Source organism: Oncorhynchus masou, chromosome 32, assembly GCF_036934945.1.
Source record: "Oncorhynchus masou masou isolate Uvic2021 chromosome 32, UVic_Omas_1.1, whole genome shotgun sequence".
NCBI classification, from domain to species: domain Eukaryota; kingdom Metazoa; phylum Chordata; class Actinopteri; order Salmoniformes; family Salmonidae; genus Oncorhynchus; species Oncorhynchus masou.
In genome coordinates this window covers 93,188,015-93,210,051 of record NC_088243.1, presented here as the reverse complement: position 1 = coordinate 93,210,051, position 22,037 = coordinate 93,188,015, and the positions used below count along the sequence as shown (strand labels likewise).

Sequence of the window (22,037 nt, the reverse complement as noted above, 5' to 3'; positions counted from 1 at the left end):
GCCTAATGGAACCATTTCCCTCTAAACAGGATGTACATGCTGTCTGCCTAATGGAACCATTTCCCTCTAAACTGGATGTACAGGCTGTCTGTCTAATGGAACCATTTCCCTCTAAACAGGATGTACAGGCTGTCTGTCTAATGGAACCATTTCCCTCTAAACTGGATGTACAGGCTGTCTGTCTAATGGAACCATTTCCCTCTAAACAGGCTGTCTGTCTAATGGAACCATTTCCCTCTAAACAGGATGTAAAGGCTGTCTGTCTAATGGAACCATTTCCCTCTAAACAGGATGTACATGCTGTCTGCCTAATGGAACCATTTCCCTCTAAACAGGATGTACAGGCTGTCTGCCTAATGGAACCATTTCCCTCTAAACAGGATGTACAGGCTGTCTGCCTAATGGAACCATTTCCCTCTAAACAGGATGTACAGGCTGTCTGTCTAATGGAACCATTTCCCTCTAAACAGGATGTACAGGCTGTCTGCCTAATGGAACCATTTCCCTCTAAACAGGCTGTCTGCCTAATGGAACCATTTCCCTCTAAACAGGATGTACAGGCTGTCTGTCTAATGGAACCATTTCCCTCTAAACAGGATGTACAGGCTGTCTGCCTAATGGAACCATTTCCCTCTAAACAGGCTGTCTGCCTAATGGAACCATTTCCCTCTAAACAGGCTGTCTGCCTAATGGAACCATTTCCCTCTAAACAGGATGTACAGGCTGTCTGTCTAATGGAACCATTTCCCTCTAAACAGGCTGTCTGCCTAATGGAACCATTTCCCTCTAAACAGGCTGTCTGCCTAATGGAACCATTTCCCTCTAAACAGGATGTACAGGCTGTCTGTCTAATGGAACCATTTCCCTCTAAACAGGATGTACAGGCTGTCTGTCTAATGGAACCATTTCCCTCTAAACAGGCTGTCTGTCTAATGGAACCATTTCCCTCTAAACAGGATGTACAGGCTGTCTAATGGAACCATTTCCCTCTAAACAGGATGTACAGGCTGTCTGCCTAATGGAACCATTTCCCTCTAAACTGGATGTACAGGCTGTCTGTCTAATGGAACCATTTCCCTCTAAACAGGATGTACAGGCTGTCTAATGGAACCATTTCCCTCTAAACAGGCTGTCTGTCTAATGGAACCATTTCCCTCTAAACAGGATGTACAGGCTGTCTAATGGAACCATTTCCCTCTAAACAGGCTGTCTGTCTAATGGAACCATTTCCCTCTAAACAGGATGTACATGCTGTCTGTCTAATGGAACCATTTCCCTCTAAACAGGATGTACAGGCTGTCTGTCTAATGGAACCATTTCCCTCTAAACAGGCTGTCTGTCTAATGGAACCATTTCCCTCTAAACAGGATGTACAGGCTGTCTAATGGAACCATTTCCCTCTAAACAGGATGTACAGGCTGTCTGCCTAATGGAACCATTTCCCTCTAAACTGGATGTACAGGCTGTCTGTCTAATGGAACCATTTCCCTCTAAACAGGATGTACAGGCTGTCTAATGGAACCATTTCCCTCTAAACAGGCTGTCTGTCTAATGGAACCATTTCCCTCTAAACAGGATGTACAGGCTGTCTGCCTAATGGAACCATTTCCCTCTAAACAGGATGTACAGGCTGTCTGCCTAATGGAACCATTTCCCTCTAAACAGGCTGTCTGTCTAATGGAACCATTTCCCTCTAAACAGGATGTACAGGCTGTCTCCCTAATGGAACCATTTCCCTCTAAACAGGATGTACAGGCTGTCTGCCTAATGGAACCATTTCCCTCTAAACAGGCTGTCTGCCTAATGGAACCATTTCCCTCTAAACAGGCTGTCTGCCTAATGGAACCATTTCCCTCAAAATAATATGAGAGAGAATAGTCCTAATGATAAGTCCTCCTGAAATGTCAAGACTCAGAGATGTCTAGATCTCCAAGACAACGGGATCAAAACACTCCATCAGAACCCCTTGGGTGTCTTTCAACCTGGCCAGTGATGTACAGTAGATACAATCTTGGATAGTTACGCTCTACTATGGAGCGCCGTTTGGGTCTTTGCGTGTCAACAAAGATACACATCAAATAACACTCCGTGACGTGTCAAATAAGCTTGTTGACCAATCGGGACCTGCATATGGCTGCAAGTCTCGTAATAATTTAACGCGTTCATACATTTTTTTTTTTACAAAGTTATTTAACATTGATTACACTATCACTCGTATTTCATATGTCACAACGATTCATCGATATGTATGTTATGATGCTGGTAATGTTGTCTCACGCACCTACAGTGCTGGTCGTATAAAAAAAAGCTGGCTAGCTCATGGATGCAATCAATGTTCTTCCCCAAAAACATAGCAACACGACAATCTGTTTCAGTAGCTATAGTTAGCTAGCTAACTTTGTGTCATCATGTATAAGACAGATCTTATTTGATTAATGGTGATCGGACCCATCTATGTGAAGCTGGCCACAATAAGGATTAGCCACGATCGTGGACTTTGCGGTTAGCCTTCAAAATAAAGGTTTGTCATTGACAACGATGCAAATGAATACCAATAGTATAATTATGCCATAGTGGAATAGATCATGCTAAACGAGGTTGGAATGTTATATAAATTCAACAAAACACAATAATTTGTTAATTTGACAAAAATCTGTTCAAATCACACTGGATGTATTTGACTTTTTAGAATTGCATTGTGGGGCATCCTTATTTCAATGTACAGCCTTACCTATGGATAGTGGATCAATGACATGGGGCTTCACCATGCTGTGTGGCTCAGTGTCAATGGTACTCTGTTGGCTGGCTTTCTGCGTAACCATTCACTGTGCTGTTCATTAGAACTGAGCCTAAAGATACTAACACTGGACCGTGGGCAAATAATAATCATTTAGTTTGTGTCGACAGTCTTGATGACATTAGTTGTATTTGTGAAGGTTGGTTGCAACACAGGGTCATTCATTGTGTAATGACTTTGCATGTAAAACCCAGGTGTGGGTCAGCAGCTGTTTTGTTGTTGGAGGCTACCTGCAGCTGTTAGACTTACTGTCAGGCTTACTGTCAGACTTACTGTTAGGCTTACTGTCAGGCTTACTGTCAGACTTACTGTCAGGCTTACTGTCAGGCTTACTGTCAGGCTTACTGTCAGGCTTACTGTCAGACTTACTGTCAGGCTTACTGTCAGGCTTACTGTCAGGCTTACTGTCAGGCTTACTGTCAGGCTTACTGTCAGGCTTACTGTCAGACTTACTGTCAGGCTTACTGTCAGGCTTACTGTTAGACTTACTGTCAGGCTTACTGTCAGGCTTACTGTCAGGCTTACTGTCAGACTTACTGTCAGGCTTACTGTCAGACTTACTGTCAGGCTTACTGTCAGACTTACTGTCAGGCTTACTGTCAGGCTTACTGTCAGGCTTACTGTTAGACTTACTGTCAGGCTTACTGTCAGGCTTACTATCAGGTCACTAACAGTCTTCAGCCCATGGGCCTCCAGGTGAGAGAGACATCTGGTAGACCAGGTCACTAACAGTCTTCAGCCCATGGGCCTCCAGGTGAGAGAGACATCTGGTAGACCAGGTCACTAACAGTCTTCAGCCCATGGGCCTCCAGGTGAGAGAGACATCTGGTAGACCAGGTCACTAACAGTCTTCAGCCCATGGGCCTCCAGGTGAGAGAGACGTCTGGTAGACCAGCTCACTAACAGTCTTCAGCCCATGGGCCTCCAGGTGAGAGAGACATCTGGTAGACCAGGTCACTAACAGTCTTCAGCCCATGGGCCTCCAGGTGAGAGAGACATCTGGTAGACCAGGTCACTAACAGTCTTCAGCCCATGGGCCTCCAGGTGAGAGAGACATCTGGTAGACCAGGTCACTAACAGTCTTCAGCCCATGGGCCTCCAGGTGAGAGAGACATCTGGTAGACCAGGTCACTAACAGTCTTCAGCCCATGGGCCTCCAGGTGAGAGAGACATCTGGTAGACCATGTGGATACATCCAGGAACTCGGTTAGTTGTTTATCTCTCTCCACATGTGAATAAAATGAGCGCTTCATGAAAATGTTTTTATTGTTTTTGTGTGAGTTATTGATTATATTGGCCTATTGATACAATCTGATATTTCCCCGTCGGCTCAACCTGCTGCCGGAGAGACTAGAGTAGAGAGCTTCCTGTTTCCTGGGACAAGTCGGCATCTGGCAACAGGAGTTTTCTTTTCAACGTTTAATTACGCACTTGTCTTGTATAAATGTGGAGTTTATTGCTGAGTGAGCAGTGTAGAAAGTGGAAGATGAGAAGCTGAAGCTCCACATGCTGGGAAGACCTTTTTGATGTGCCTTTCTCCTCTCCTGTCTGTTGGTTTTTAGTGATGAGGCCACAAAATGTCACAAAAAAAACATCCATTGATTTGCTCAAGGACTGGTGGATTCTGAAAAAGGTGGTTGTTTTCGAGCACATCGAAGCTGAAGAAGAAGCAAATGCCATTTTGAAAAATAGTGACTGCACCACTAAACACACAATTGTTAATTATTTTATTTTGCAAAAAGCATTCTCTGAATTTGAGGCACACCACCATTAAACCCTCCCAAAAAACAAGAAAATCAAGTCAAAATGCACATTTTCTCACCAGTGGTGTTTTTTCACCAAACGGATTTGTTGCTGATTCAAATTAATGGGGGATGACGCAACATGTACTTGTTTTCGCTTAAATTTTCATGTACCGAATCATTTCTAATCTATTGAATGTTCAATGTGTTTCCATTGTCTTTTTCATTTCTAACAATAGTTTTGTCACAAAAAAGTGTTTCGTTAAAGCAAATGTGCCTAAACTGGCCTTGGCGTGTGTCTCGTCAACTGCTCCCAGATACAGTGTGGGTGAACTACAGATTACATAAATGATGATGACCTTCCCAGGGTGGTGAACGGGCATCTTGATGCTCCTTTCCAATAAATAGGGAGGGTCTTATTCTGGGGACACGATGATCGATGCTTGACTGCTGTTTGACAATTCAAAAATAATCTCACTCTTTTTGTCATACTAATCTCATGGTGTAGTAGGCTATTCCTGCAGTGTATCTGCAAGCTGTAGGTCAGAGCGCAGCTGCCAATACCAGAGTGGGCACATTTGCTACATGACATCATTTTTGTTGTTGTGACAAAACCATCAGTTGAGTTGAAAATGCGATGGAAACCAAATCATTTTTTTTATCTGATACATGGGAATTTAATTATTTTTCTGCATTACGTCATCACGCACAACCTTTTGTCCGCAACAAGTCAATTTGGTGGAAACACGCATATTGTTTTTTGTTGTTGCAGATTTTAGAATATTAGCATTAAAATCTGTTTGCCAATTGGATAGAAACCTAGCGAATTGTCTTACTGAAAGATCCACATACGGCCAGTTTCAGCCTCCTCGCAGAGGCAACCAGGTGTTTGGCTAAAATGCCCTGGTAGAGTTGATGATTTCATTGACCCGAACAAGGGCCCCAGGACCAATGAAGGCAAAACAACTCCATAACATAATATTCACCTGCCATATTTTACAGGTATGAGCTTCAAGCAACTGTAAGTCGTTCATGCTGTGGGTTACAAATAAAGTGGTGTGTCGATACGTTTTTTGTGTGTTTTTTTTAAAGACAATGTCATGATCAAAACATTACAAAGCATTATGGGAAATCAGCAGGTCTGCTGTTCACATCATTAGGAAACAGGAATGATTAATTGTGCTGTTTTTGGAATGTCTCTCAGTGTAATAAGATACGGACTGATGTCTCTGATAGACGAGAACAAATCAAATATCTCCATCAATTTGTCCAAGAATATATACTGAACCAAAATAGAAACGCCTACATATAACAATTTCATTGATTTGACTGAGTTATAGTTCATATGGAGGAAATCAGTCAATTGAAATAAATTCATTAGGTCCTAATCTATAGATTTGACATGACTGGGAATATAGATATGTTTCTGTTGGTCACAAAACTGGGTCTCATCATGGTATTTCTGTGCATTCAAATTGCCATCGATAAAATACAATTGTGTTCGTTGTCCGTTGCTTATGCCTGCCCATACCGTAACCCCACCATGGGGCACTGTGTTCACAATGTTGACATCAGCAAACCGCTCGCCCGCACATTGCCATACACGTGGTCTGCGGTTGTGAGACCGGTTGGACGAACTATTACACTCTCGAAAAACAACGTTGGGTGCAGCTTATGGTAGAGAAATTAACATTCAAGTATCTGGCAACAGTTCTGGTAGAGATTACTGCAGTCACAGCATGCCAATTGCTGCTCCCTCAAAACTTGAGACATCTGTGGCATTGTGTTGTGTGACAAAACTGCACATTTTAGAGTGGCCGTTTATTGCCCCCAGCACAAGGTGCACCTGTGTAATGATCATGCTGTTTAATCAGCTTCTTGATATGCCACACGTGTCAGTGGATGGATTATCTTGGCAAAGGAGAAACGCTCACTAACAGAAATGTAAACACATTTGTGAACACACTTTACATTTAAATATTGTTTTATTTAACCAGGCAAGTCAGTTAAGAACAAATTCTTATTTACAGTGACGGCCTACCCCGGCCAAACCCGGGCGACGCTGGGCCAATTGTGCGCCTCCCTATGAGACTCCCAATCACGGCCTTATGGGGGACTGCAGTGGCTGCATTCTCTGGTTTTAGTGCATGTTGTCACGTCAGTCCCAAGCCGCTGCAGACGTCAGGAGTCGCCTGTGTTATAATTTGTTGTCTATCAATTCAGTTAATTCAATACATGATCATACTAGATCACACTGTTTCTTTTCTCACATCGTCGTCATTTATTTATGTTATGAACTGGTGGGTCTGACTGTCCGTTATAGTAACACCCCATCCACCTGGGGGCGCTGTGGTCTGCTGATGGGCTCGCCAGCCCTTAACGCGTCAAACAGAAGAAGGAAGCTATGGAGTGAAACTGAGTTTAGTTTCCCGTGTGTTCGTTCAGGTCAGTGCTTGTTTTTTTTTTTTTTTACGAGATTTATCTCGGATTTGCTTATTTAGCTAGTAAACTAGAGTCTATCACGTGTAATTAACCAGGCCAGCTAACTAGCTAGTTGTGCTGATCATACGTGGCTGTGTGTTTGTGAACGTGTGAACTTTTTTTTTTAAAGTGTGCGAATGGGCGGCAGAATTGGTGCAAGAAACTACATTTAAAATATTTAAAAATATATGTTTATCATAACCATTACAGATAACAAGTCCTAATTGCTAATATATGTTATTCCGTCAAAAAGGTACCATTTCATATTGATCTATTGGAACCTTATTATCGACCTGAAAAAGGCAGTAACCTCGACAATGTGGAGCTTGTTTGTAGAAGTTTATGTGCAATGATAAAGCCTGGGTTTGTTCATTTAGCAGACACGCTCTGATTTCCAGAGCCCATATCTCAGTCAAGACACCTATTCTATAGTAAAACCCATGATGTAATATAACAGAATAAAATAGAAAGAAGATGCCATTGCGAAGTGACCCGCATCTTGTGTGTGAAAGCTATTCTCAGTGATCATTTCAAACGGGGCTCAATGAGTTGAAAGACTATTTTTTTTCAGTGTTGCAATCAAAAATATATCTTTACAATCTACAAATGTTTGATTTAGTTTATTCTACCTGTTATTTTGACTTTGGTAAATGGACAATTCCACATTGAACACACATGGTGATGAGTTACGGACACGACATCTGTTTGGAGAGTAGGACTTGGCTTAATGATTCTGATTCAAATATGCTCGTCTTTATCGAAACTGCATATTTTCAGAACCTGTCGATGTTTAGTCAGGTTATAGCCAAGCCCTGGGCAAACCAATTCTAAATGGCTCTAGCAGTTCGTAAAGTCGACAAGATGCAATTATTCCCAAACTGCAGCTCGTTGTTGGAACACACCAGTCCATTTTTATTTGTGTTGAAAACCGTTGTCATTTGGCAATAATGTAGCTTGTGTATCCAATCAGTTAGATACAGCGCCTTCGGAAAGTATTCAGACCCCTTGACTTTCCCCACATGTTGTTACCTTACAACCTTATTCTAAAATGGATTTAAAAAATCCCTCAATCTCCACACAATACCGCATAATGACAAAGCAAAAAAAATAATGTTTTTGCAACATTATTAAACATTTTAAAAATATCACATTTACGTAAATAGTCAGACCCTTTCCTCAGTACTTGGTTGAAGCAGCGATTACAGCCTCAAGTCTTCTTGGGTATGACTCTACAAGCTTGGCACACCTGTATTTGTGGCGTTTCTCCCATTCTTCTCTGTAGTTCCTCTCAAGCTGTCAGGTTGGATGGGGAGCGTCGCTGCACAGCTATTTTCAGGTCTCCAGAGATGTTAGATCAGGTTCAAGCCCGGGCTCTGACTGGGACACTCAAGGATATTGAGACTTGTCCCAAAGCCGCTCCTACGTCTTGGCTGTGTGCTTCGGGTCAGTGTCCTGTTGGAAGGTGAACCTTCGCCCCAGTCTGAGGTCCTGAGCGCTCTGGAGCAGGTTTTCATCAAGGATCTCTCCGTACTTTGCTCTGTTCATCTTTCCCTCGATCCTGACTAGTCTCCCAGTCCCTGCCGCTGAAAAACATCCCCATTGCATGATTTTGTGGGAATACGGAGCTTGCTCGTAGTTTGCTAGCTACTTAGCTCCCATGCCAATTTCAAATCTTTCTAAACTAATACCTGAAGAACTAAGAAATATGAAGTTATTTCAGAATGAATGTTACCTGGTTAGCATATCATGCTTTGTGACATTATGTTAGTTAGATAATGCTTTGTGACATTGTTAGCTAGCTTTCCCCAGTTAGATAATGCTCTGTGACATTATGTTAGATAATGCTTTGTGACATTATGTTAGTTAGATAATGCTTTGTGACATTATGTTAGCTAGCTATCCCCAGTTAGATAATGCTTTGGGACATTATGTTAGCTAGCTATCCCCAGTTAGATAATGCTTTGGGACATTATGTTAGCTAGCTATCCCCAGTTAGATAATGCTTTGGGACATTACGTTAGCTAGCTATCCCCAGTTAGATAATGTGTTTTGCACTTATTTCATGCATGCTTGTTGTGTTCTCCCTGGTTTACACTAGTTACCACAGCCACAAATTTAAAATATAAATCTTTCTTTCTTTAAGGTTATGCTAAGGTATAGGCTTAGCAGTGCGGTTAATGTAAGGGTTATGGTTAGGTTTAAAATCACATTTCAAGAAGAGAAATTGTAAAAATAGACAGTCTTTATGACTTTGTAGCTGTGATAACTAGTATGATCGGCTGCTTGTTCGAAATAGTATATTCTAAGATGTTCAGAACGGTGGTGGGTGGGGAGGGTAGAACCATTTATCTTGAGGGGGAGGGGGTGGTGCAAAATGCAATCTGTTAATTATTATATCATATATAAAACGGACACTGTCTATTTTAATACAGACTAGCTCAAAACATTACTAATTATTTGAAAATGACAAATTACCCAATGAATTATGATAATTTTCTCCTCAGTGGGAGTACAAAAACATACCTATGCAACTGCTCCACTGCTCAGGCTCGTGTGTGTGTTTTGAAATACAATGTTGTGTGTAACCACGGGCTAATCTTCGGGTGCTGAAATCAGTAGTTTTTGGTAACTTCATTTTATTTGACATCGAAGCCCCAGTCTGCCTGCGCTAGTCGCCGATCGACTCCATGGTAAGTCGTAGAGTTCAGTTTAATCGGCTTAGTTTAATATTGTCTTTGTGTTTTATAGATGGAGCAAATCGGTTAAACAGCTGCCACCATGCCGGGGACGACAACACCCACAGCACTGGGCGACTGAGATTCCCTGTTTCCAGCACTGGGCGACTGAGATTCCCTGTTTCCAACACTGGGCGACTGAGATTCCCTGTTTCCAACACTGGGCGACTGAGATTCCCTGTTTCCAACACTGGGCGACTGAGATTCCCTGTTTCCAGCACTGGGCGACTGAGATTCCCTGTTTCCAACACTGGGCGACTGAGATTCCCTGTTTCCAACACTGGGCGACTGAGATTCCCTGTTTCCAGCACTGGGCGACTGAGATTCCCTGTTTCCAGCACTGGGCGACTGAGATTCCCTGTTTCCAGCACTGGGCGACTGAGATTCCCTGTTTCCAACATCCCATCTTTTTACTTGAAAGACGTTCCTGAAACATTCTCATTTGTGGTACCTGACACGGTCGAGGGATGTGAACCTGAACATGAAGAGCAAACGGTGACCTGTGAACCGTGAACATGAAGAGCAAACGGTGACCTGTGAACCTGAACATGAAGAGCAAACGGTGACCTGTGAACCGTGAACATGAAGAGCAAACGGTGACCTGTGAACCTGAACATGAAGAGCAAACGGTGACCTGTGAACCTGAACATGAAGAGCAAACGGTGACCTGTGAACCTGAACATGAAGAGCAAACGGTGACCTGTGAACCTGAACATAAAGAGCAAACGGTGACCTGTGAACCTGAACATAAAGAGCAAACGGTGACCTGTGAACCTGAACATAAAGAGCAAACGGTGACCTGTGAACCTGAACATAAAGAGCAAACGGTGACAGAGTTGGACATGGTGGCGAAAGAGAGGAAGAAATGTAAGAAGCAAATGGAGGTACCAGATCCTGAGGAACGAACTGAAGAGAGAACTAAGAAAAAGTCAAACACTCTTCACACACAACGTGTGGGAGACGATGGAGTGACTGTTGCCGCGGAGGGGATGAGTAGCTGGAAGAAAAAGAGAACCTGTTATGACAGAGAGACAGAAGAGGGGATGGACAGTGGCCTCTCAGCGTCTGCAGTAGATGTCTCAGATGTAAGGGTGCCCGTAGAGGCCATAAAGAGTAAGAAGAAGCTCAAGAACAGACAAACGAAGCTTGAAGAGGGAGCGGAAAGTCTTGAGACAGTTTTAAGATTAGCAGATGATCCTGAAGCAGTTGAGGGAGGGGAAAATGTGGTAACGAAGGTACAGAATAACGAAAAAGAGAACAGGAAAGGAAAGAAGGGAAAAGTTGGAGAGATTCAACTGAGCGTTTGTCCAGATAAAACCGAGCTCCCAGGTATTCCAGAACAAACACGGAGAAAATGGAAAACATCAACGAGGCTGAAAACACAACCGGAAGGAGGGGCTGAAGAGGACAGCAGGAGAACCAAGAGACACTGCTGCAGAGAGTCCGACACGGGAACGGACAGTGTTCCCTCGAAGTCACATAACAGGACTCCTGATGCTGGACCAGAATCTGAGACCGGGCAAGATGGCCTCCATACAACCATGGTTGAGACAAGCACCCAACACCGCAGACGCATTCAAAACGATAAAGTTCTAAGGTCAGTAGAAAGGAACCTCATACACTTGTTTTAAGAGTGATTCTAAGCATATACTGAAGAGTGATTTCCCCTATTGGTGGTAGTGAACATAACCATTGACAGTAGGATTTGCTGGTGAAAACCAGACCTTTGTGAATCATTGTGCTGTGGACCAGAGTTTCATCTGAAACGTCTTCCTGTGTAGAGAGGGGGCATTTCTGTCCTGCCCTGTCAACTCAGAGGTTTCAAAAACAGATGTTTTAGATGTTATTTAGGTGTTTCTCCCCTCTCTATGTTACAGTGGAAACGAAAGGAGGGCTATGATTGAGCTCAAAGAGTTTGTTCCCAATATTGCGTCTCGGCCTGTTAATAAGATCAGAGCGATGATCAAGTATGATCTTGATCGATTCAAGGAATTCCGAAGCCAAGGTAGGTTTATTCTTTAAACCCTCATGGTGTTTATCGTAGGATGATGTAGCTAACCTGTCCACACGTAAGCAATGTTATGTAACATGCTACTGCGTTGAGCGATGTTTGAGAAATGTATTGACTTCTGCTCCCTTAACACATGAATCCATATTCAGTGTTTGGCCCGCTGACTAAATGTATTGTCATTTAGACCCCGTAGGTTAAACCAGGGCTCCAGACTGACATCATTCAGACCCCGTAGGTTAAAGCAGGGCTCCAGACTGACATCATTCAGACCCCGTAGGTTAAAGCAGGGCTCCAGACTGACATCATTCAGACCCCGTAGGTTAAAGCAGGGCTCCAGACTGACATCATTTAGACCCCGTAGGTTAAAGCAGGGCTCCAGACTGACATCATTCAGACGCCCTTGGTTACCGTGCTCGTCTGGCGCCCTTGGTTACCGTGCTCGTCTGGCGCCCTTGGTTACCGTGCTCGTCTGGCGCCCTTGGTTACCGTGCTCGTCTGGCGCCCTTGGTTACCGTGCTCGTCTGGCGCCCTTGGTTACCGTGCTCGTCTGGCGCCCTAGGTTAAGACTCTGTGGAATCTTCTGTCTTTTCCAGGCATTTCCCTGCGAACTGGACGATACAGCGCACAAGAGAACAGACAACTCATGAGTAACATAAACGACTTCCTGGCTCTCACAGGGATTGAGAATGCCGCTAAACTCTTCCATACGAAGCGCTTCAGAGACGAACTGTCTTTTATCCAGAGGCTGAAGAGTCATCACAGATTCCCTGAGAGAATAGGTGCGTTGACTTCTAGCCAGCTTCATAATTAATAACTATTCAGATGAAGCTTCATCCCCACATTTATATCTCGGTCTTTACCATTGTCTACAGTGCTCAATAGTATGCTCAGGGATTTCCCTGAAAACTGATCTCCCCTCTCCCTAACCTGTTCCAGGTGAAGGAATCCCGAGGCCTTGGCATAAGATCTATACTCGTGGTGGGAGGAAGATGTTTGATGGCGCCAGTTACAAGGGCCGGTAAGACTGTTACTTTAAGCAACTGACAACGGTAATAATGGGCTTTGACTGTGTACAAAAGTATAGTGATGTTGAATTGGAACGAACAACTGTGCCGTTTTTCCTGACTTGAAGCTCGTTATACTGGGCTGTTACAGACTTATTACTTGAATGTTTCTATGAATTTTTAGACGAAGGTTCAGCGAAGATGAACTTTACTCTTTGAAAAAACTGCAGACGTTGCACGGCAACAATTGGGTGAAGATCTCACAGTTGACTGGCCGGAGTGAAACGCCCCTTAGGAAACGGTTTTCTCAGATTTGTAAGTCATCGGGAACTTTAATTAAATATAATGACTCTTGCTCCTTGCCTGACATCCTGCTTCACTACTTTCTGGGCCATTTTGTTACCAGCGTTTGTCCGAACAACGGCCCCGCTTTGTTTGGTGTGTGTTTTTCAGTCGCAAACTTAGGTTCTTGGGGCGAGGAAGAACTGAAGAGACTAATGGAAGCTGTGCGAGACCACCTGCTGGGACAGGTGGAGCCTGGCAGAGGGCATGCCACCGTCAGGAAAGACCAGCTGTACAACAACATCCCCTGGACAGTCGTATGCCGGAGGGTTAAGACACGCCACCGGGACCAGTGCCGAATGAAATGGTGTGTAGAGTTTCATGGGTAACTGTTGCAAAAGAAACAAACACAAAATGGCCAATGTTTTCACAGTGAAAAATAATTATGCAAAGTGCAGAAATTACCGTAAAATGCATTATGATCTTCCAGGGTGATTTAATTTGGAATTTTTCTTCAACAATGTGTTTTATGATGAAGTTGGTATTCATGTATCGCTCACTAATCTTTCATGGACAGACTGTAAACATAAATTGTACCGTAGAATCTGTCAAGAGACTATTGAATGTGTCAGACTAACAGTGAAATGCTGACTGACGGGCTCTTTTTCCAACCATGCAGAGTTAAGGATAAAATAGACACAAGGAGTAAATAATCAGTGAATAACTATAACGAGTAAAAATAACACGGCTATATACAGGAAGTAGAAAATAACACGGCTATATACAGGAAGTAGAAGATAACACGGCTATATACAGGAAGTAGAAGATAACACGGCTATATACAGGAAGTAGAAGATAACACGGCTATATACAGGAAGTAGAAGATAACACGGCTATATACAGGAAGTAGAAGATAACACGGCTATATACAGGAAGTAGAAGATAACACGGCTATATACAGGGAGTAGAAGATAACACGGCTATATACAGGGAGTAGAAGATAACACGGCTATATACAGGGAGTAGAAGATAACACGGCTATATACAGGGAGTAGAAGATAACACGGCTATATACAGGGAGTAGAAGATAACACGGCTATATACAGGGAGTAGAAGATAACACGGCTATATACAGGGAGTAGAAGATAACACGGCTATATACAGGGAGTAGAAGATAACACGGCTATATACAGGGAGTAGAAGATAACACGGCTATATACAGGGAGTAGAAGATAACACGGCTATATACAGGGAGTAGATGATAACACGGCTATATACAGGGAGTAGATGAAAACACGGCTATATACAGGGAGTAGATGAAAACACGGCTATATACAGGGAGTAGATGATAACACGGCTATATACAGGGAGTAGATGATAACACGGCTATATACAGGGAGTAGAAGATAACACGGCTATATACAGGGAGTAGATGATAACACGGCTATATACAGGGAGTAGATGATAACACGGCTATATACAGGGAGTAGATGATAACACGGCTATATACAGGGAGTAGAAGATAACACGGCTATATACAGGGAGTAGATGATAACACGGCTATATACAGGGAGTAGATGATAACACGGCTATATACAGGAAGTAGAAGATGTGAAATACCCTATGTCGTGTCTTTGGCTATGCCGGATTAAGTGATATGACATGCTATTCTATAAAATAATTTCTCTCTTAAAGACCTAGTAATCTTTTACATCAATAGCAGTCAATATTTAATCATCACCTTATTTAGTTTAATCTCAAAGATGTAAATTCTTCATGAACCCTGGCTAACAAGTTGAATCAGCAATACAAAATTTGGGTTAATTATTTATTTACTAAATGCCTAAATAATCACACAGAATTACATATACACAGAATGAATCATACATTGATTACAATTTATGTCATAAAGAAATCGTCCCTAGTGGACGGAACAGATATGACAGCTGGTTCCACAAAGGAAAAGGGGTGGGGTTTCAGTGAAAGAGCGGGAAGACTGAGGAACAGAGGGAGAAGCCATGCTATCGTAAATACAGAATCTTATGCATTCTAAATTACCGCCCATTTGAAAAAATGAGAATGCAATAAATATTTACTCTGAGCTATTTATGGGGGTCATAAACCTCCCCATCAGTCCAACGTCCTGACACTTATTTGCATAAGTATTCAGACCCTTTGTAGTGAGACTCGAAGAGCCAATCACAACATTCTCTCGCAGCCTGCCAGAATTCATCTTTGATATGTCAATGTCATATTTGATTGTCATTTATTTTTGTTGAATTTGGCGCATGTGACATACAGTTTGATTATAAATTATTTGGAAATCTATATAAGGTCCCACAGTTGACAGTGCATGTCAGAGCAAAAATTAAGCCATGAGGTCAAAGGAATTGTCCGTAGAGCTTCGAGACAGGATTGTTTCGAGGCACAAATCTGGGGAAGGGTACCAAAAAATGTGTGCAGCATTGGAAGTCCCCAAGAACACAGTGGCCTCCATCATTATTAAATGGAAAAAGTTGGGAACTTCAAGACTCTTCCTAGAGCTGGCCCCCCGGCCAAACTGGGCAATCGGGGGAGAAGGGCATTGGTCATGGAGGTGACCAAGAACCTGATGGTCACTGTGAGCTCTAGAGTTCCTCTGTGGAAATGGAAGAACCTTCCAGAATGACAACAATCTCTGCAGCACTCTACCAATCAGGCCTTTATGGTAGAGTGGCCAGATGGAAGCCACTCCTCAGTAAAAGGCAGATGATAGCCCGCTTGGAATTTGCCATAAGGCACCTAAAGGACTCAGCCCATGAGAAACAAGATTCTCTGGTCTGATGAAACCAAGATTGAACTCTTTTTAGCCTAAATGCCAAGCGTCACGTCTGGAGGAAACCTGGCACCATCCCTACTGTGAAGCATGGTGGTGGCAGCATCATACTGTGGGGATGTTTTTCAGCGGCAGGGACTGGAAAACTTGTCGGGATCGAGGGAAAGATGAACAGAGAGATCCTTGATGAAAACCTGCTCCAGAGCACTCAGGACCTCGGAGTGGGGCAAAAGTTCGCCTTCCAACAGGACAAGGACCTTAAGCACACAGCCAAGACAACGTAGGAGTGGATCCGGTGCTCCCCATCCAACCTGACAAAGCTTGAGAGGATCTTCAGAAAAGAATGGGATACATGGGATACATTTCTAAAAAAAAGCTGTTTTTGCTTTGTCATTATGGGGTATTATGACGTCATTATGGGGTATTGTGATGTCATTATGGGGTATTATGACGTCATTATGGGGTATTATGATGTCATTATGGGGTATTATGTGTAGACTGAGAGGGGGAAAAGATTTAAAGTAATTTTAGAATAAGGCTATAACAACATGTGGAAAAGGTCAAGGGTTCTGAATACCTTTCGAATGCACTGTACGTCAAACTTCTGCCATAGCCAGTTGGCAAGCATGACAATATTACTCTTTAGCCAGTTGGCAAGCATGACAATATTACTCTTTAGCCAGTTGGCAAGCATGACAATATTACTCTTTAGCCAGTTGGCAAGCATGACAATATTACTCTTTAGCCAGTTGGCAAGCATGACAATATTACTCTTTAGCCAGTTGGCAAGCATGACAATATTACTCTTTAGCCAGTTGGCAAGCATGACAATATTACTCTTTAGCCAGTTGGCAAGCATGACAATATTACTCTTTAGCCAGTTGGCAAGCATGACAATATTACTCTTTAGCCAGTTGGCAAGCATGACAATATTACTCTTTAGCCAGTCAACCTTATGGAATAGGCACTGTTAAGATTCTAAGTTACTTATGTTAAACAGGGAAATGATCAGATCGTACACAGTGTTAGTTGTTAGTTAGCTCAGATGAATTGCTCGCTAAACTCTAGTTATAACTCAAATGGTTATTTTATTGCACGTTGCACAATTCTTCCACTTTGACCGTGTCGTCCTGGTTTTGTTTCCACGAGTGTTCAGATCCAGAATCTTTTGAGGCAGAGGCTGTATCTTCTCTGTTCCCAGGTTGGGTGTTATGGCATACAAAATGGCACATGGACAACCAGCATTCAGTGGAGGTGTGAAAACCTTAAAGGCTAAAGTGGATTTGATCAAAGCGTGAGTTTTTGTGATTTTTTTTAAAACTCAATATATGCTATTGTAGAATTGTTTAAAAAAGAAATCTTTGGAAGATTTATTAACCCAGTGACTTATTAATGTGGTCTAATTTGATTTATTAACCCAGTGACTTATTAATGTGGTCTAATTTGATTTATTAATGTGGTGTAATATGATTTATTAACCCAGTGACTTATTAATGTGGTCTAATTTGATTTATTAATGTGGTGTAATGTGATTTATTAACTCTGATTTATTAATGTGGTGTAATATGATTTATTAACCCAGTCTAGTTATTAATGTGGTGTGATATGATTTATTAACCCAGTCTAGTTATTAATGTGGTCTAATTTGATTTATTAATGTGGTGTAATGTGATTTATTAACTCTGATTTATTAATGTGGTTTAGTATGATTTATTAACCCAGTCTAGTTATTAATGTGGTGTGATATGATTTATTAACCCAGTCTAGTTATTAATGTGGTGTAATATGATTTATTAACCCAGTGATTTATTAATGTGGTGTAATGTGATTTATTAACCCAGTCTAGTTATTAATGTGGTGTGATATGATTTATTAACCCAGTCTAGTTATTAATGTGGTGTAATATGATTTATTAACCCAGTGACTTATTAATGTGGTGTAATATGATTTATTAACCCAGTGACTTATTAATGTGGTGTGATATGATTTATTAACCCAGTGACTTATTAATGTGGTTTAGTATGATTTATTAACCCAGTGACTTATTAATGTGGTGTGATATGATTTATTAACCCAGTGACTTATTAATGTGGTTTAGTATGATTTATTAACCCAGTGATTTATTAATGTGGTGTGATATGATTTATTAACCCAGTGACTTATTAATGTGGTTTAGTATGATTTATTAACCCAGTGACTTATTAATGTGGTGTGATATGATTTATTAACCCAGTGACTTATTAATGTGGTTTAGTATGATTTATTAACCCAGTGACTTATTAATGTGGTGTGATATGATTTATTAACCCAGTGACTTATTAATGTGGTTTAGTATGATTTATTAACCCAGTGATTTATTAATGTGGTGTGATATGATTTATTAACCCAGTGACTTATTAATGTGGTTTAGTATGATTTATTAACCCAGTGACTTATTAATGTGGTTTAGTATGATTTATTAACCCAGTGACTTATTAATGTGGTGTAATATGATTTATTAACCCAGTGATTTATTAATGTGGTGTAATATGATTTATTAACCCAGTCTAGTGACTTATTAATGTGGTGTGATATGATTTATTAACCCAGTCTAGTTATTAATGTGGTTTAGTATGATTTATTAACCCAGTGACTTATTAATGTGGTGTAATATGATTTATTAACCCAGTGATTTATTAATGTGGTGTAATATGATTTATTAACCCAGTGACTTATTAATGTGGTGTAATATGATTTATTAACCCAGTCTAGTGACTTGTAATCATAGTATATACCATCTGCGTTACCGTTCTGCGTAGTCCTGATTTCCAGGGCCAATGGAAGTCTTTTGTTCTTGGTATAATGGCATATGAAACTGGCATTGTCAACCATTTTTATTTTGCCAAATGTTGATTCTACGTCATTTTGACCTTTCAGGTTGAACGCAATGCAGGTGGAAGATGTCTCAGATGTTGACTGGGAAGAAATCGCTCACACAATTGGGTAAGAGGTTGTAATTATACACAGATTATACTTTGTTTTAGACAATGTTGCCTTTTTAATATCAATGACATTTTCTCTGACAGAGGTTTGTATTATGTTAGTATTTACGTTTCGATTCTCAAATCTCTTAACACAACACAGATGTTTTAATTGTCTACAAACTCGGCCGTTAATCGTCAAAGAAAAGGTTTCTGTACAGTAGAGGCCTTGGCCAAATGTTTCCTTCGAAGGAGTACAACAGCACATGGCAGGGTCGTTGTGGTTTATGTGTGTGGGATCTGCTAACCTTTCTTTCCTGTTTTTAAAGGGGAGTTACTCCTTGCTACGTACAGATGCACTACCACAAGCTAAAAGTAGCCAAAGTGCCGTCGTGGCAGAGCATGTCTTTCTGTGGTAGGTGTAAGCTGCTGTCGTACACACGTTTGTTTTTTTGCAATCCCTATGTTTGTTTTTTTTTAGTTTGGAGGTATGCGTTTAGAATAGTTGATTGCAAGTCAGATTGATCAGTGTTCCGATGACATCACTTCCAAGGGACAGGAAGTATAAGCTCGCTCCATCTTGACTGCATGTTTTAACCTCCTATTCATCTCCAGCACTATACAAGTCTACATATGTGTAAATTATGTTTCTGCAATCGGAAAGAGATGAAAACCTCCTAAGAAAATGTCATGTGTGATCACATGTAAAACCACTGATTGCCCCCCCCCCCCCTTCAAATATAATGATGCTTCGAGGAAGAATCGTGTTGTTTGCTGGACACATTTACTAATTTAATGTATATGTGTTTGACTTTCAGAGACCATCGATTTCCTGTACAGTAGTGTTCTGCCCAAGTTTGAAGAGCTCCTCCGACACAGTCAGACCAAGTCAGGGGAGACCGAGTCCAGAGACGATCCACAAGAGCACTTCCTGCTGTCAGAGATCTTTGAAGATGAGGACGACGGACATTATTACACCGAGGTTCAGAACGGTTGATTATTCATCTTTTTTTATCTCTGCGAGCTTTATATTTTGGATGTACTTTAAAGGCAGCTTTTGAAAAGAGTAGTTTGGATGTAGATGGTGAAAATCAATTGGACGATACTGAAAATGCTGGTCAGGAGTTTTCCTTTTTCTGACATTCACCGATAAAGATGGATGCTTTGTTAACATTAGACATGATAACATCCCCAGGGGGCTGATCATTTGGAGCCTGGTCTGCTGTAGTGTGCAGCCACCCCTTATTGCTGGATCAGTAGCCCACATTGTTTATGTAACATTGTTATCAGGAAGTATTGCAAAAGCATGGAAATCTGTAGTAGTATGATGTAGACATCTCCATTAGGGTGGGGATACAAATGATCTGGACAACTTTTCAAAACAAACTTGTTTCACTAAGATTCTTGAATCCTTGATTAATGTACAACTTTGTTCCTTTTTTATCTGACAATTATATTCTTAATATAAACCAATTAGGGTTTTATGCCTGGGCATGGTACTACCACAGCAACCATGCTAGTTGTTAATGATCTTGTCAATGGCTTGGATGCTAAAAAGATCTGTGCTGCCTTGTTTATTGACCTGTCAAAGATGTTCAACACTTGATCATTCTGTTTTACTGAAGAAATTATCAAGAGTCGGCCTGGGGTATACAGCCTGTTTATGGTTTCAGAATTGTGTTCGTGACAGAACTCAGATAGACGGGGTTAAATCTGAATTTCCTGAGATTCAAAAAGGTGTTCCTCAGGGTTCTACTTTGGGTCCATTATTGTTCACTTTGTATATTAAAGACATAGGAAACAGTGTTCATACTTGTAACATTCATCTCTATGCAGATGACACCGTGTTGTGTTCCTGTGCCACCTCAGTGCAGCAGGCCGTTCGTGAACTTCAGCATGACTTTGATCCAGTTCTGAAATCACTTACAGATGTTAAATTTGTGTTAAATACAAGTTTAAAACCAAGCTCATGCTGTTCTCTAGGTCACAAAGGACCTGCATATTTGCTATATAAATGGAGCCTAAATTAAGCTAGTTTCTCAATAAGTACCTGGGTGTCTGGATTGATGACACGTTGTCCTTCCTAACAGATATAGAAAATTTGACTTAGAATCTAAGATCCAAGATTGTTTTTTATTTTATATATCAATATAAATCACGCCTTAGTATTAAAAACAGGAGAAAGATTGTTCAAACCAACGCTTCTCCCTGTATTGGATTTCGGTGATATTTTTTTTACATACAACGTCTGTTTTAAAATCCAAGGATGCTGTCATTCAGCAACACGTTTTATCACAGGGGACCATTTTAGGACTCATCATTGTAGTCTGTATAAAATGTGGGATGGACCTCTGTCTGTAAGAAGAGAGTATTCTCATTTATTTATAAAGAAATCTGACAAACTCTATATGTAACTTCATTAAGTTAAGCGTCAACCATTCCTGTGGCAACTTGTAACACTGGAGATCCCTTCAGTTGCCACAGATTTGGGGGAAAAACAGCTTTGTTTTATTTGCCCCTAATTTGTGTAGCGTTTTGCAGAGTTCACTGCAGTTAGATGTTCTGGTGCCACTCAGGCAGTTTACATCATTGATTTAGGACCACTCTGTAGTTGAATGGGCTTGCTTTTATTTTTTGTGTGTTGAATTATATTTTATACATGTATGTTTTAGTATGCTTTTTTTATTGTAATGTGTACAGGGCACTCTTGTATTTTTTTTATATATATTTTTTATCTCAATCTGTTCTGAAGGTTAAATAAAAATACTGTGTTTATTTTTAGAGTTCCCGTGTTAATCTGTTGGTTGGACGATGGTCATAGTGACACATGTGCTCCTATAATTTGGATAAGAGTTGTGTCATGATTAGATTAAATAATACGTGGTGTTTTTGTGCCTTTAAATTGTTTTTTGTTTTAACAAAGTAACGTTATTGAGATCCGTCATAGATGATACCTACATATTTAGTATCTTCTGCTCTTGTGATAGTATCTGGTAGGCTTTATTCACATTATGCTTGGCTTCTAAAGGTGTCTTGCTTCCCATCCAAAACAGTTTGTCAAAGTGTTTTGCTTTTAGTACGAAATGTTGACCTTTTTGGTTCACTTTTGTCTTCAGCATGGGTTTTTTCAGTTGTTCGTGCACACCAACAATTTTCTTGAAGCAAGTCGAAGTTCGATAGAAGGAAGTCTATGCCCCTTTTGTCTGTGGT

General features: G+C 41.1%; 1 protein-coding gene across 1 annotated transcript; it reads left to right on the top strand.

Moving 5' to 3' along the window:
* The first annotated feature begins 6,899 nt into the window (after positions 1-6,899).
* Positions 6,900-21,603, top strand: LOC135527295 (transcription termination factor 1-like). The gene is made up of 12 exons (XM_064955883.1): positions 6,900-6,984; positions 9,769-10,230; positions 10,464-11,352; positions 11,633-11,760; positions 12,360-12,545; positions 12,703-12,784; positions 12,955-13,085; positions 13,224-13,419; positions 17,069-17,161; positions 18,784-18,849; positions 19,157-19,242; positions 19,646-21,603. Exons 1-12 carry the CDS (start codon positions 6,900-6,902, stop codon positions 19,822-19,824), a joined length of 2,583 nt encoding a protein of 860 aa, XP_064811955.1. The 3' UTR covers positions 19,825-21,603.
* The last annotated feature ends 434 nt before the right edge of the window (positions 21,604-22,037 follow it).